The sequence below is a fragment of the Seriola aureovittata genome, chromosome 16, assembly GCF_021018895.1.
Source record: "Seriola aureovittata isolate HTS-2021-v1 ecotype China chromosome 16, ASM2101889v1, whole genome shotgun sequence".
NCBI lineage: Eukaryota > Metazoa > Chordata > Actinopteri > Carangiformes > Carangidae > Seriola > Seriola aureovittata.
The window spans coordinates 21,634,291-21,648,311 of NC_079379.1; the positions used below are offsets into that span (position 1 = coordinate 21,634,291).

At 41.2% G+C, this 14,021-nt stretch overlaps 1 protein-coding gene across 2 annotated transcripts in view; it reads left to right on the forward strand.

The window, feature by feature from the left end:
• Nucleotides 1-14,021, forward strand: part of LOC130183419 (solute carrier family 66 member 2) — a 30,487-nt gene that overhangs the window by 11,905 nt on the left and 4,561 nt on the right. For both annotated transcript variants that reach the window (XM_056398798.1, XM_056398799.1), the window contains one exon: nt 2,998-3,214. In XM_056398798.1, coding sequence (XP_056254773.1) covers nt 2,998-3,214 — 217 coding nt within the window. The remainder of the gene's footprint in view (nt 1-2,997; nt 3,215-14,021) is intronic.

Sequence of the window (14,021 nt, forward strand, 5' to 3'; positions counted from 1 at the left end):
TTTGTTAAAGGCAAAAGGTGTTCAGGAGAAAAGATGTTTTCTTCCTTGCAGCCACCAAATTAAGTTGCAAGATGAAAAAAAAAAAAAAAAATTTAATTCCACCACAGAGGAAATTTCATGTATTATCTCTCTCCAGCCACAAATCCTTCTGCTGCCCTGGAAACTGTGGGGAACGTCAAGAAAACAACCAAAAGCCATATCTCAATACATTTCAAGGTGACGTGTAGTAAATTAAAATGTAGGAAGAAATTACAGTAGAAAACAATTATAGTGATCAGTCGCTAATGTGGGTCAAAAAATTTGCGACAGATGTGATCACGATAAGCGGTTTCCTCTGTACCCACATTTAAAAAATGCAGTTGTATTTTAAGCAAGTTGCTTTTTTTTTTTTTTTACAGACTTCATCTAAATGCATCCCAATTATATTTAATACTCCACTTTATTTATATCAGAACCTAAGATCACAACTATGACATGTTATTTGTTTAAACAAGCCAACATTTTATGGAGTACAGCTAAAAGCACAGCTACATTTTAGAGTTAATAATTTAACAATCCACAAGAGGCCAGTTGTAATATTCAATACTTTTATTCTGTTTGCAAATGCACAAAATGTGTGTTTTTACTATTATCTGAATGGTAAGCAACATTTTGTTTTGCCATTTGGGCGCAGAAGAGCTCTGAAACAAGCTATCAGACACACAGCGGAGTCGTTACGGCTAACAGGGTAGCTAACAGGTGCTTATTTACACATTAGCATTAATTAACACCAGACAAATATGTGTTGTCAGATGTTAACACGTGACACTGTTCTGTTCTATACCTCATTCTCTACTACATAAATCAGCTTAGTTAAGTGGAACATACTGTTAGCTGGCTACGTAGCCACCAGACTAGCAAAACAAAACCCAGCATTAACAAATGTTAGCTGCTGCCAGGTGCTACTACTGTGTGCATTTACAGTCTAAGCTCACGCCCAGTCGTATCATCACTTGGACACATACATCACATGTATCGCATGTGTTTAGTGTAAAGCTGTCAAGGCCTTCAGCAGCAAGGTTGGCACTAAACGCTGCTCTTTTGCCCTTGATTGCTTCCCCCCCTGTGTTTGGCTGTTATCACAAGGCACCAGCCTGGTGCTAGCTGGCCCAGACACATGGTCCTCTGGCACTGCTGCCAGCGTGGAGCCACAGTAACACTAGGCATCTGGCTGCAAATACTGATTTACAGTACACATAACAGCTCTTAAAGGATATTGTGTTGATTATACTCAGAACAGAAATGATACTGGTTTTATACCTTTTAAAATTATAAAGGATGCTGCGTTGCATTACCATCCTACATGGTTGTGAGATTTTGCCATGGCAAAACTCGGTGTATGGTGGTGAGTTGACAGACTGCTGTGACCTGGTTTGAACTGCTCTTTTAGATTTATTCAGTTACATTTATGGGATTTGTTTAACTTGTCTGTCAGAAAGGAACAATTGGATTGGCTCAATATTACAAAGCCAGGTTGCGTCGCACGCAAACGTGCCTGCCATGCATATTCATTTAGAAATGCCATCTAAATGTCAGAATCGGTCACTGCTAATTCTCTGATGAAACAATATTTAATTCAAACATAAACTCAAATGTCATAAATGCTTATGAAAAAAGTCTTGAAGAACAGCAGCTTTGTTCAATGTATTTAGTGGTGAAGTCATTCCAAACATTTTTTTTTTATTTTACTTTATTTATTTGCTATATCTGCTGTATGGGCCCTTTCCTGGAGATGAGCCTTATTTAAACGTGACTGAATGAATCGTCTCTATTGTATTTGAGGCTTGTAGAATTCCCATTTAAGATACAGCGGTGCAGCAACATCTTCCGCTCTTAGCCATAATTAGATTTTCATGATTAACTCTTCCAATGTCCTCTGCTCTCACATTAAACCAGGCAGCTACACATGTGCTATTGTCACATCCCTTGTATCCTGAAGATATGTTGAATGTTTTAGCATCGTATAAATTACAGGTAAAGATTTCTTAGTATCGCTTATAGTGCTCATTCCCTTTTTCAGCCGCAGTTAAATCAGAACCCGAGGCATTCAACACTTTGCAGCTTTGAGATATTATCATAGTTTGATTATTATTGGCTCTATTGCTTATTACAGGAAGCCAGTGATGTTGTGCTCAGAATCTTTATCCGATCATTTCCTTGGAGAAAGAGAGCTCATGAGAGGTGTTAGGGCATAAAACCGGGTTTAAATCATTCATCAGTGTCCAAATTGCCACCCAGCCTATTACTACTGGGTGGAAAATACTATTACCTCAACTTACTGTCACTTTCCCTCGGGGGCTTTTCATCACCTTCACTTTTTCTCACTCTCTTTCAAGACCCTGGATTTACAAGCTTCTGTTTTGCAAGAATCTGAATGAGAGCAAGTCCAAATTGTGCGCAGTGTGAATGGCCTATTTGTAGCTGTGACATAGTTTTTTCTGAATATAAGAAGGGGGTTGTGGGAGTTATGTGAAAACTCGCAGATCAAGTGTGAATTTTCACAATAATGGAGTTTTTGCGTCCTTTTATTAACTAGATAAAAGCTCAAAAAAGAAAAAGAAAGAACAGACGGGGTTAGTGGATAATTATTTCTTCCAGTGCTGGAAAACAAGATTTGATGTAATTGTATTTTGGGAAGTAGTGAACATTGCGTCCTGTAGAAACCACAAGCTTTTGACTTGACTCCCAAGGCTGCTGGGAATGAAACTCTTCCACTGTGATATGTCTGGAAAAGTCCTTTGATCCAACCAGGAGCAACATTACTGTATTCTCTTACAATTACTTTGCTTTACTGCCTTTATTTTTACAGGAACAGAGCACATCAAGTAATGTTTCCGTTACTGAACCGATACTGACCAGCTGGTTAAGTGCTCATCTGTAATCCCTTGAGTGGCTAGTTGTTAAAAGTATTCATTTCTGTGGACTTATTTCTGGTTTCTCCATGTTGTGCACCTGTAGACTTTGACTGGAGCTACTTCTGGTCATGGAGTCACTTCGTGGACTACTTGCAGTGTGTGGTGGCCTTCACGCTGGTGGCGGCCTACATCACCTACCTCCTCCTGGACTCTGCGCTGTTCGTGGAGACTCTGGGCTTCCTGGCTGTCTTCGCTGAAGCAATGCTGGGCACACCGCAGCTCTACTGCAATTATCAGAACAAATCCACTGAGGGCATGAGGTATGGATTTAATACTGAACATCCCAGCTTGTTATGTTCTCATACATGAATACAATACAAAAATTTAGGGCGCACAATAGAAACAGATAGAAAAGCCATGGGTCAGGGTTTGGAGAGTGATATTCATTTTGAAGTTACACATTACACACTGTAGGAAACTGAACTTCCAGGATGCTTTGTTTTACTCTCATATTAAACAAGTTATAAAGGCATTGAGATATGGCAGAACAAAGTAGCACTTAACTCTTAGATGTTTTCCTTCACATGAGCTCAAAGCTCAGTCACAGTGGATTATCGATTCCTTAGGCTACATCCACACTAACGTTTTAGTTTTAAAATGCATCACTTTTGCTATGTTTACACCTGGCATCCACCCTACTGAGTTTTTTAGCCTCTAAAACTGAGACTTCTGGAAATGGGGGGAAAAAATGTTTGGAAAAATTCCAGGGTTGCGTTGTAGTCTGGATGGGCGGAAACGATGACACAGACACCCACTTTCACTCTCTGGGTCTGGGTCTTATCAGTCACGTCTACCAGTAGTCAAAGCAACATGGATAACGAATTACAAACATGCTACAACTGCCCTTGCTGTTCCTCAGTCACAGAGTCGACATCATGCTTCCTGTTTACATCAGCACGTCGGTGTTTCATATACTCTAACGTGCATTCAGCAAGTCTTGTAAACGTTTAATGCCGTTGCTGTCAGAATTGGATCCTAAGTCTGACACTGCCAGAATTTTGGTGTCAACTCCAAATCAGCTGTCAGTGGACTTGTCTCACAGTGAGATCCAGGACCGACAGTTTGGATTGACAACCATAGACTTTACTACATTTCTTGTCACAGACAGCCCGGTCGCCATTTCAAAAAAAAGTTTGGTCGTGACTTAGTACGTAGAATACAAGTGATAGACAGTGTGTGGGATTCTGTTTTCTTTCCAAGAATGCCGAGAGGTTATTTACTGCCCCTGTTTTTCTCAAATATTTAGGCCATGAGTATAATTTACCAAGAGTCATTCAGATGGAAATCAAAGCAAAGCTTGTTGTATCCGTGATTAATGATAACGTCTTCATGCTGATGAGTGCGGCTTTATTTATGAGCGCAACTTCCATCACAGGCAGCTCTGAGGGTGTGTTGTACTGATGCACACACTTGTGAGTAATGTCTCCAGATTATATTGTCTCTCATATGATCATTAGCACTGACACGTGCTTATTAAGTATTATTACGGCACCTGTTGAGCGGGAAGTAAGGACAGGGCTCCTGACATCTATTTATTATGCTAACATGACAATTGTCCCTCTGAAGTTTCTGAAAATCAATATGGTAATGAGGTTTCTGTCTTGCTGTATCTATTGCTAATGTATCATTTTGGCTCATTAATGTTGATTTGCATCAAGTCTCAGGCTGTAATTAGAGGCTTTGAAGTAAAATTGATTTTTGAAAGCGTACACAGTTTCAAAATCAATGCTGGTAGTTTTCCGAGCTTTGGCCAGTAAAGTAAACTGCTTCAATAGTGTACACAGTTTTAGTAGTATCGTACCAGTGCGACATAAATACATTTAAAAAAAGAACCCGACAGCATTTTGTATTATTAAAAATAGATTCAGCTTAAAAGAAATATGATTAAGAGAAATGTGTTGTAAAAAAAGTAATTGACAAGATTAAACTGATAATGTATTTATTAAAAGACGTGTGAGTTTGAGATTGTCCACAGACCACACAGCCTGATAAAAAGCTTTCTCGCAGTGTGTGTCCTGCCTCAGAGCAGTGCGTGCCCCCCCCCCTCTCTCTGCTGGTTGGCTTTCTGCAGCAGGCAGATAACAGAGCTCCAGCAGGGCTGCCTGTCCACTTAAACGGCCATGACAGCTCCCACACTGGGCCTTTCCATACCCTCTCTGTCCCATGCCTTGTTCATTTTTTTATTTATTTATTTTTTTGGTGTCTCCTATCCACCCGACACTTTTTTTTCCTACCGCCCGCATTGTGCATGAAGCCGTCTACAGGATGTGCTTATAGAAGGAATTCACCTCTTTACCTCTCTTACACTGGCTGCCGTGCTTTTCTTGTCCTATTTGGTGTGTGTGCCACTTCCATGATGGATTTTTCCTTGTATGATGGTTGAGGCCACCAGAAAAAGTACTTTCGCTTTTACTCTGAAAGCCCAACAACGAAACCTAATGATTACCGTTGATGTTTCAGAAATAGGCCAACAATTTTTTCTGTTGTCAGACCCCGCAGCAGCAGGAAGTATCACATGGATTGTGTCCAAAATCACTCTGGTTGGTGTCCATCAGTTGTACACTACTTTTCAGGATGCATTGTTGGATACTATGAGTCCACTGCATAAGGTATAATAATTCTCACTATGCATTCATGTAGCACTACAAAATGGCAAATCCACTATATAATGGACTACATGGGGAGTAGTGGAGTATTTATCCAATTATCTATTGGAATAAAATGTACGGCTAAACGATGCGACTCATGCAGAAATTAAAGGCGTATTGTCAGTAGTTGTTTTTATGATGTTCAGTGTTTTCTATGTTGATTATTTCTGAAATGCTTTATAGTATTTCACAGTTGCTTTGGCTCAGCTCTCACAACAAAGTTTCAGTGTGCAAAACTCCTGATGCAAGGAGCCAAAATGACTTATGTAATTCTTTCCTAAAAGATGGCTGGAGACGCCCCTTGTTTCTGTTGTAACTCCTTTAGCAGCCAATTTGTCAGAAATACAACAGAAGAAGCCTGTTCTGTTTACAGTGCAGCCAAACAAACTATGTTTCAATAAAGAAGTCGGTCAATGTTCAGTTTGCATTAGCAGCGACTTAATACAGCTCTGACACGGTGTAAAGAGAGTGAACAGTAAAGATTCATGCATCAGATTCTTTTCCTTTGAATCCCCCGTGCTGAGGTAAGCAGTCTGAATCCAGCAAAGGAATAGTGGACTCTGCTACGAACAATAAAAACAACTGTATTGAGAGGGAATTACTTAACTGAATATAATTTGAATGGGTACAACAGACTTGATTTCAGAAAAACATAAGGATTCTAACTACAAACCGTAAACAAGCTTAAACACAACACACTGTCCTTACAGAGAGTACGGCCTCGTATCAGCTCACTGCCACAGAGCGTACAGACAATTCAATATATGCAACATGTGCTTGCGGGCATTTGTCTGTGTTTAATAACATCACCTTGGTGACGAGCTCTGCAACATAATTGCTAATGATGTCATCATCAATGGTTGTAATTTCAAATGTCGGCATGTTAATAAGAAAAAAGGGAATGAAAATAAATTTCTTTCCTGTCAAAATGTTGCAATATTCTGTATTTATTACAGTGGTCAAAATGTGCTTTCATGTGTTTTCCAGAATTACTGTATTGCTAAGTTTTAGATGCTTAGACTTACAAGTTATTGAAATATATGAGGTTTTTGTGCCCAGCATGCAGCGAAGTACAGTCACACTCATTCTTTTGTAATTATTTAAGTCTGCGTTATTGTAATACCCAGCCAGTATGAAACATGAAACTTCACGTCAGTCCTGTTTCTTGTCAGTTCTTTTGTCATATTCTTCCAGCCATCAGAGCCAGTGCAGATCATGTGGTGACTGTGGTTCAGATAAAGCCTCCATAGAAGGCAGAGGACATTGTCATTTCCACTTCTGTTTATTGTTTGTATCCTCCCTCTGTGCACAACCTGTTGAATGTGGCAAGCAGTTGCTAGGTTACTTTACCTCAGCACTCCGTTCAAGGTATCTCTGTGTGTGTGTGTGTGTGTGCGTGCGTGCGTGCGTGCGTGCGTGCTTGCTTGCAGGGATAGGAAGCCAAATCCTGTAAAGTGAGGCTGTTTTGCTTTCAAAGTGCATTTTTTAAGGTTAGATCTTGGGTGCAGGGCTGCGATCGCTGCGTTTTTGAGCCGAGGCTACTTTTAGTTATGCAGAAGTGAGAGAATGAATGAATGTACGCAAGTGTGAATGAATAAGTGCACACATTCATTTTGCAGGGACAAAAACAAACAGACAGGAGAGGTAAAGCAGAGTGCCCTTTCCTGTACGTGCCTGGAACAACAGAAAAAAAATAACACATCAGGTCTCACGCAGCACATCAGTGTGGAAAAACATCACTCTGACTTCCTCCTAATTAATGGTCCAGCCAGTGTGCCCACACTCCGACTACAGTAACATTTTAGGTGTTAGACTGCTTCCCAGTGCTTCAATGTTGAGGTTCGCAGCAGGAAGCTTCAACACCTTATTTACCCAGGGGATAGAGTCGGAGCAGGGTGAGCGTTGCCAGTAGAATGAATCTTGTTGGATGTCGTCCGTTTGTATACACACCAGAACCGCACCGTGACACACTGTCGACAGGAAGCAGCAAAGCAGTTTTTAATAATGAAATATGGAAGGAGTTCAGAGAGAGGCCGATGAGTCTTGTTTTGTCCCATGAGGATGTTGTTGAAGGAATTTGGCATCCGTCTGATGTTAATTCACCCCTGAGGTTTTCTGTTAAAGTTCCCATATCGTAGAAGGTGAGATTTCCATGTTTTTTGATTTTGAGGCAGGTGTAGGTACTATGTAAACTATCAAAACAATCAATCCACTGAAAAATGCACATGTAGCCCATACTCAGAAACTGCCTTAAAACGAGCTGTCAGGACTTCGGTGACTTTGTGATGTCACAACCTAACAGTCCTCACCTCAGATATGGCCCCAGCACACCTCACCTAGACCCACCGTCCAACCTTGCAGGATTGTGTTATAATAGCTGTGTGTGTCTGGACTGCAGACTTGCTTACTCACAGTTCAGGGATGATGTCCACCACCTGGAGTCGGAGCGCCGAAAAAAGGATCAGCTGCTTGGCGGCTTTGTCTCCATAGCGGCTGCCCAGGCAAATCATATTTCCACCATAATTTTTCCCACATACGCCAGCGGTAGACGTTCCTTCCGTGCACTCGCCTTAATGTTGCCGCTGGGCTTTTGTCTGCAGTCCCAATCAATCCCACTCAAAACTCCACACAGTCTGGCAGCGATGGAAGCGTAGACTGCTCTTTCTCTTTCTCCTGGTAATCTACTCATCAGCTGTCTCAGCTGCCCAATCTCCCAACTGCCCAAACTACAGCTCCATGCGCAACACTTCAGCATGTGCAGAGACAGGACATTCACTTTTTGGGTTAGAGATTTATCGAACACTCCAATGTATAAGACTTTCTGCTTCCACCAGCATCAGTGTCAGCAATATGCACTGTTAAACAGTGATGCATGATGGTGGAGTTGAATATAATACATTGGTATAAGCGCTGAAGCCTTCACTAGTAATGATATTTGAAAATGGACGTTGTTAATGTACCAAACCTCAGACAACGCACTCTTCTTTTTTTGTACCATAGGGCTGTCCAGCTGTTCGGTTTTGGTTTTTGGTGGTGTAGCATTTAGCACTGTTGCTTCTTGAGTCTGACTCTAAAACTGAGTAAATCCCCATAGACTCCCATGTTAAAATGTCCAACAGCAGAAATAAATGTTTACAGCCTGGTACAAAAAACGATTTTGGTCTCTACAGCTAATTTCTTCCTTCATGACAACTGTACGGGGGGTGAATTGTTATATAACTCACTCGTTTCAATTTTATTAAGGTTGTTAAAGTTCTGCAAAATTGAGGGCGTGGCCACTTTGAGTGACAGCCGAGCGAGCGTATGCTTGCCACAAGCCAGGATGCACCGAAGTCTCTGCACCACACAGGCTCCTCCTCTTTGCACATTTATTGATTGGTTAGGGGCGGAGTCAGGCACTGGCAGGCACTGTTTGCTGTGATTGGCTCCAGTTATGTGGTTTGGCTAATGGATGGAATGGATTGGTACATTATAGAGTAGATTCTTGTGGGTTCAGAAAGTCTGTTTCTCGGTCGATATGTGCCTCCACTTACGTTAACCTGCCCCTAAACGTAACCAGTGATCTCTGCTTACGTTTAAGCTTTGAAATCAAATATTTACCATTCAGTTTTAAGCATCCAGCCATGGGCCCTGCCCTTTTTCACTCTGCACTCTGATGCAGTTATGAAGCCCATACAGCTCACATAAAGCCATCTCATTTTACAGCTCATCCACCCTGTGACAGTGGAGCCTTTTAATAAGGACAAGGGGCAGGAATCATTTACTTGAAAACAGAGACAGCAAACAATTATGATGTATGGTATGATGAAAATGCAGCTCAGAGGTTCAGAGAGGCTGATCGTGTCTTTGGGAATAGACTTGTTTACTTAGTGTAATTAGTTGTCATAATTTGCTTCAGACATTTTTTTTAATAAGTCTCCAAGCATTTAATTTAAAAAAGTGTCTCTAATGCTGGCTGTGTTATTATGGCCCGACTTTTCATTTTTATTGTTTTTATTCTGTTATTTTCATGGGTTTTTTTGTTTGTTTTTTTTCTTTCTTTTTCAATGTAAGTCAACATGATTTAAAAATTTCTATGAATCCCTGAACTAGTTTAAACTTTGTTTGGAACCAATCTCCTATTTGGAAACTATCTCAGCCGGAGCAACCACAAAAACTTGTGAAGACAGATACTGTGTGAGGGACATTAAGCCTGTGTGTGTGTGTGTGTGTGTGTGTGTGTGTGTGTGTGTGTGTGCGTGCGTGCGTGCGTGCGTGCGTGCGTGCGTGCGCAGTGCGTGCGTGCGCAGTGCGAGGGGGATGAGAGGGTGTTGAAGATTTTGTGTTAATAGTTTTCAGGTTGCAGCTATTATTAGCTGGTCCTGAGCCTGCAGAGCCAGAGGTACATACCGATACTGACCAGCCTGCCATAAAACAAATAAAATACAACAACACAGACAGAAAATACACACACACACACACAGACACAGACAGACAAACACAAAATAGGGAGATGGGACATCCAGACAGCCAACTCGCAGCCTTATAAGGCTTGTGGTGTTGAGCTGCATCCCAGTATGACAGATAAGAGTGCCAGAGCCTTATTTAGCCTACAGGCTGCTGTCACACACACACACACACACACACACACACACACACACACACACACACACACACAGAGCCATGTGCTGGGATAGATGTGTATTGACTACTGATGGTACCGGGCCGTCACCCCTGTGGCCGGGTGCATGGTGCTGCTGTGTATAGCAGGGCTGTAGCACAGAGCAGCCTCAGCTCCCTGAAGCGGATCACTGCAGCTGGAGAACCTTCCAGACCATCTGTCCAACCCGTCCACCCGCCATCTGCTCTCATCACTCAGGGGCCTGCTTTCTCCTTCTTGCAATAGATGAAAATGAATCCGTTTGTTTCTATTCCTTCAGGGTGGAAATCCTGTTGAGATTTAGAGATGAGAGCGAAATCTTGTTGTGTGAAGGAATGTCTTTGCTTTGTGAATGTTATGTGTTTTTCCCCCAACAAAACAAATTAAACATAATTCTGCAAAGGCAACAGACAAGGTCCACAAAGACCTGCGAAATGAATTTCAAAAAGTGGCACAGACTCATAAGACAACACAAAAAAGTGAAACCTAAAAGATGTATCAGATTACTTTTTAGGGGAAACTCAAAGCAAGTGCAACTGAAGTGCTTCATCCGCAAAATAATACATGCTGTTACAGCCCGGACCATGTATATTTGAAGCAAATGGATAGAGTTTGGAACCTCAGCCCTCTGCGAATATGATGAAGAGTTTTCTATTGTTCAAAATGCATTCTTCCATTTTAATTTCTCCTTAAAGGAAAGGTGCAAAAGATCTTTCTTAAAACAATACTCACACAGCCATATGAAAGAGTTCTGTTGTCTCCTGCCCGTGGTTTCATTGTACGTGGTCAAAATGCAGATAGTGACGTAAATGAATAGAAAAGCCAACCACAGTCATTTTAGGGGCAGATCATGATGATTATAGTGTCGAGTTTCTAACTTTTTATTATAATTATAATAATAAGAATGACAAGAATGTTGATAATAACAATGTAGAATTTCAAAGAGCAAAAAAGTCTGGACAAAATGTTTTTCTTACAATAAACAAGGAGCAGGATGGGAATTAAATTCAAAGGATTCTAGTCTTGTAAATAGTGACCTTGACCTTGACCCTGCAAGCACTAAAAACTCTGCAACTAATGAGACATTGTCTTTAGATGTCTTTTCAAAGTCTTGTAGTGCATGGTAGGTATTAGGACACTTTGGGATTTCCAGTATAATTTATAATCAAAGCATGAGTTTGTACTGACTGTCCCAGCCAACGGGATTGAACAGTTTAAAAACCTTGTAGACTTTACTGTTGGGGATAGATAAATTTATTCCTCTTATCCCTTCAAAATAAATTCCCTCTCACTTTACTAAGCTCACCCCTGGTTGTACCTCCCAGTTCCGAAGCCTTTTAGTAGGTGTGTGATGATTCGGTGGTGCACTCTCCCTCACCCTCCACCATGTGCTGACTGTTGTATCAGAGCAGAGTGGAAGCGAAGCAGAATCACAGCTGAATCCAAAGAGACACATGCACTAAAATGCTTCACAGCTGGAGAGAGCCGATAAGCTAAAGAAAATGAATAGCTGTGGAGTGCAGACTACACTAAGTGTCTTTAGTAAGATATGACTACGTATGAAAAAGTAACTCCTTATTAAATGAAATATTAATACACCGGATTTTAGGATTTAGCTCAGTAGCTAGTTAATCCAAAAAGACTGAATAGCTTCTGTGTCACTGGGTCAGATTAGTTATAGATATTAAATGAAGATAGTTTAATAGAGAATGGGAAAGAGGTATATGTACACACACACACATACACATATATATATATATATATATATATATATATATATATATATATATATATATATGCTATACAATGCATCTGCAGCCTATTGTCCAGCCGAGCTCTACTCCACCACCACCCCTGAGTTACCTCTTATTAGGGAACCAGCAGAAGAATTGATCAAACACGAATCCTGCCTCTCTCATCATTACCTGCAGGTACACATCGTCATAACTCTAAGACAGCAGCCACTGAGGAGTGTGGAGGAGGAGAGGAGGGAGGGTCTCTTTCCACAGAGCTAACAAGCTCCTTACTGAGCTGAGAGAGAGGAGTGTGAGGATGGCGGCGGGGGGGGGGGCAAGTGCAAACAGGTATAGAGAGACGAGGAGACGGTGGAAGGAGATTGTGGGAAGATGAATGGACGGGGAGAGGAGGAGAAGTATTGCGGAGAGTGCGGTTGTGAAAAAAAAAAAAAAAAAAGTGCAAATAGGAGCCTGTACAGAGACGTACAGGCTGCAAGGAAAGAGCTGGCAAAAAGTAAGAAGTGAAAATAGGAAGGAAGAAAACGGGGGGGGGGGGGGGGCTGGATATGGCAAGGTTTGCACAAATTGGCCTTGCAAATGAAAAGGTGAAGCTGGTGGAGGCATGAATAATGCAAGAGGAGATTGGGCTGCAAAGCTTTGCCCCCGAAGAGGCTAAAAAAGCAGTTGGAGATACAGTAAACCCAGTGGGGGGGGGGGGGGGCACTAGATTACCTCTCACCCATTCTTTACATGTGTTAAGAGGCTTATAGAAATGTAGCGAATCTGCTAACACAAAAGACTCATCCCGCTTCCCTTATCGTCTCACCACCACGTTTCACCTGCTGCACGAACCACAGCTTTGTTTTGTGACATATTTATTTCAGTTTGTTCAATCAGAGGGTCCACGGGGGGGAGGGGGGGGGTCGAGTCACGTGGCCAAATTCAGTTAGGAATTTACAGGTAATGCTTGACCCCGCCATGGATTAATGTTTATGACCCTGTTATGAGATTACAGCTTTGACTGATGATTACAGTAGTGGAATATTAAATTGAATGTGGTGAAATATGTCATGAACATCAATCTCCGGTAGAGCACACAGCTGTTGAGAATAAAGGGGATGAAACAGACTAGATCTCCGTTACCTTTTCCCTCACCTGTGCAGTCTCACGCTAAAAGAGTCAGGAGACCGACTTGTTCAAGTAATTGCTGCGGAAGGGGCGTCTACATGATGAGTATTTTTTATCCATTTAAAATTAAATCTACAACACAAAAGAGAAAGGGGTCTGAATACTTTGTGAAGCCACTGTAGAGTTATGTATTATTCTGCAGAAAATAGTTCCAGTGAAAACTCTTGACGTTAAAGTATGTGGATCATCCAACCCAGAGTAACATGAACACTAAATATAGAAAGTGATGAGGGTGATTTCCTTTTTTTAAAACTAATTTTCCATTGGTTAAACCAGTAGCACCCACCCTGGGCTGCCTTGAGGATGGATGCATTTTTCTTCATTTTTTTTTCTTCAAATTTATTTCATATTAAATTTTCAACATACAAAAACAGAGGCTGTAAACTGAATAAATGTCTAAATCACTACATCAAAAACACAAATAATATGTAGCTAAGACTACTGAGAACAGTTTATGATTGGTGGTTGTCATAGTAACACAACACCTCTTAAGTTTTATTACCTCGGCTAACCATTTCCTAAGGGAAACCCCGTCTTGTGTTGGGTTGGACGCAGAAATCTCAAAAATATCTCAAAACCTGGACAAATAAAGCCAAAGCTATCTTGCACTGAGCCAAACCTTTAAATCCAGAGCACAAATAAAAATGTCCTGCGAAGCTTAAGTGAATAGTTCAATTCAATTCAGTTTTATTTGTATAGCGCCAAATCATAACATACATTATCTCAACTTTACAGGGTAAAGTTGAGACCTGACAGTATTATAGAGAGAGACTCAGCAGCTCCTGCCATGAGTAAGCACTTGGCGACAGCGGAGAGGAAAAACTCCACTTTAGAAAAGTGCTGACCAATCAGAGCG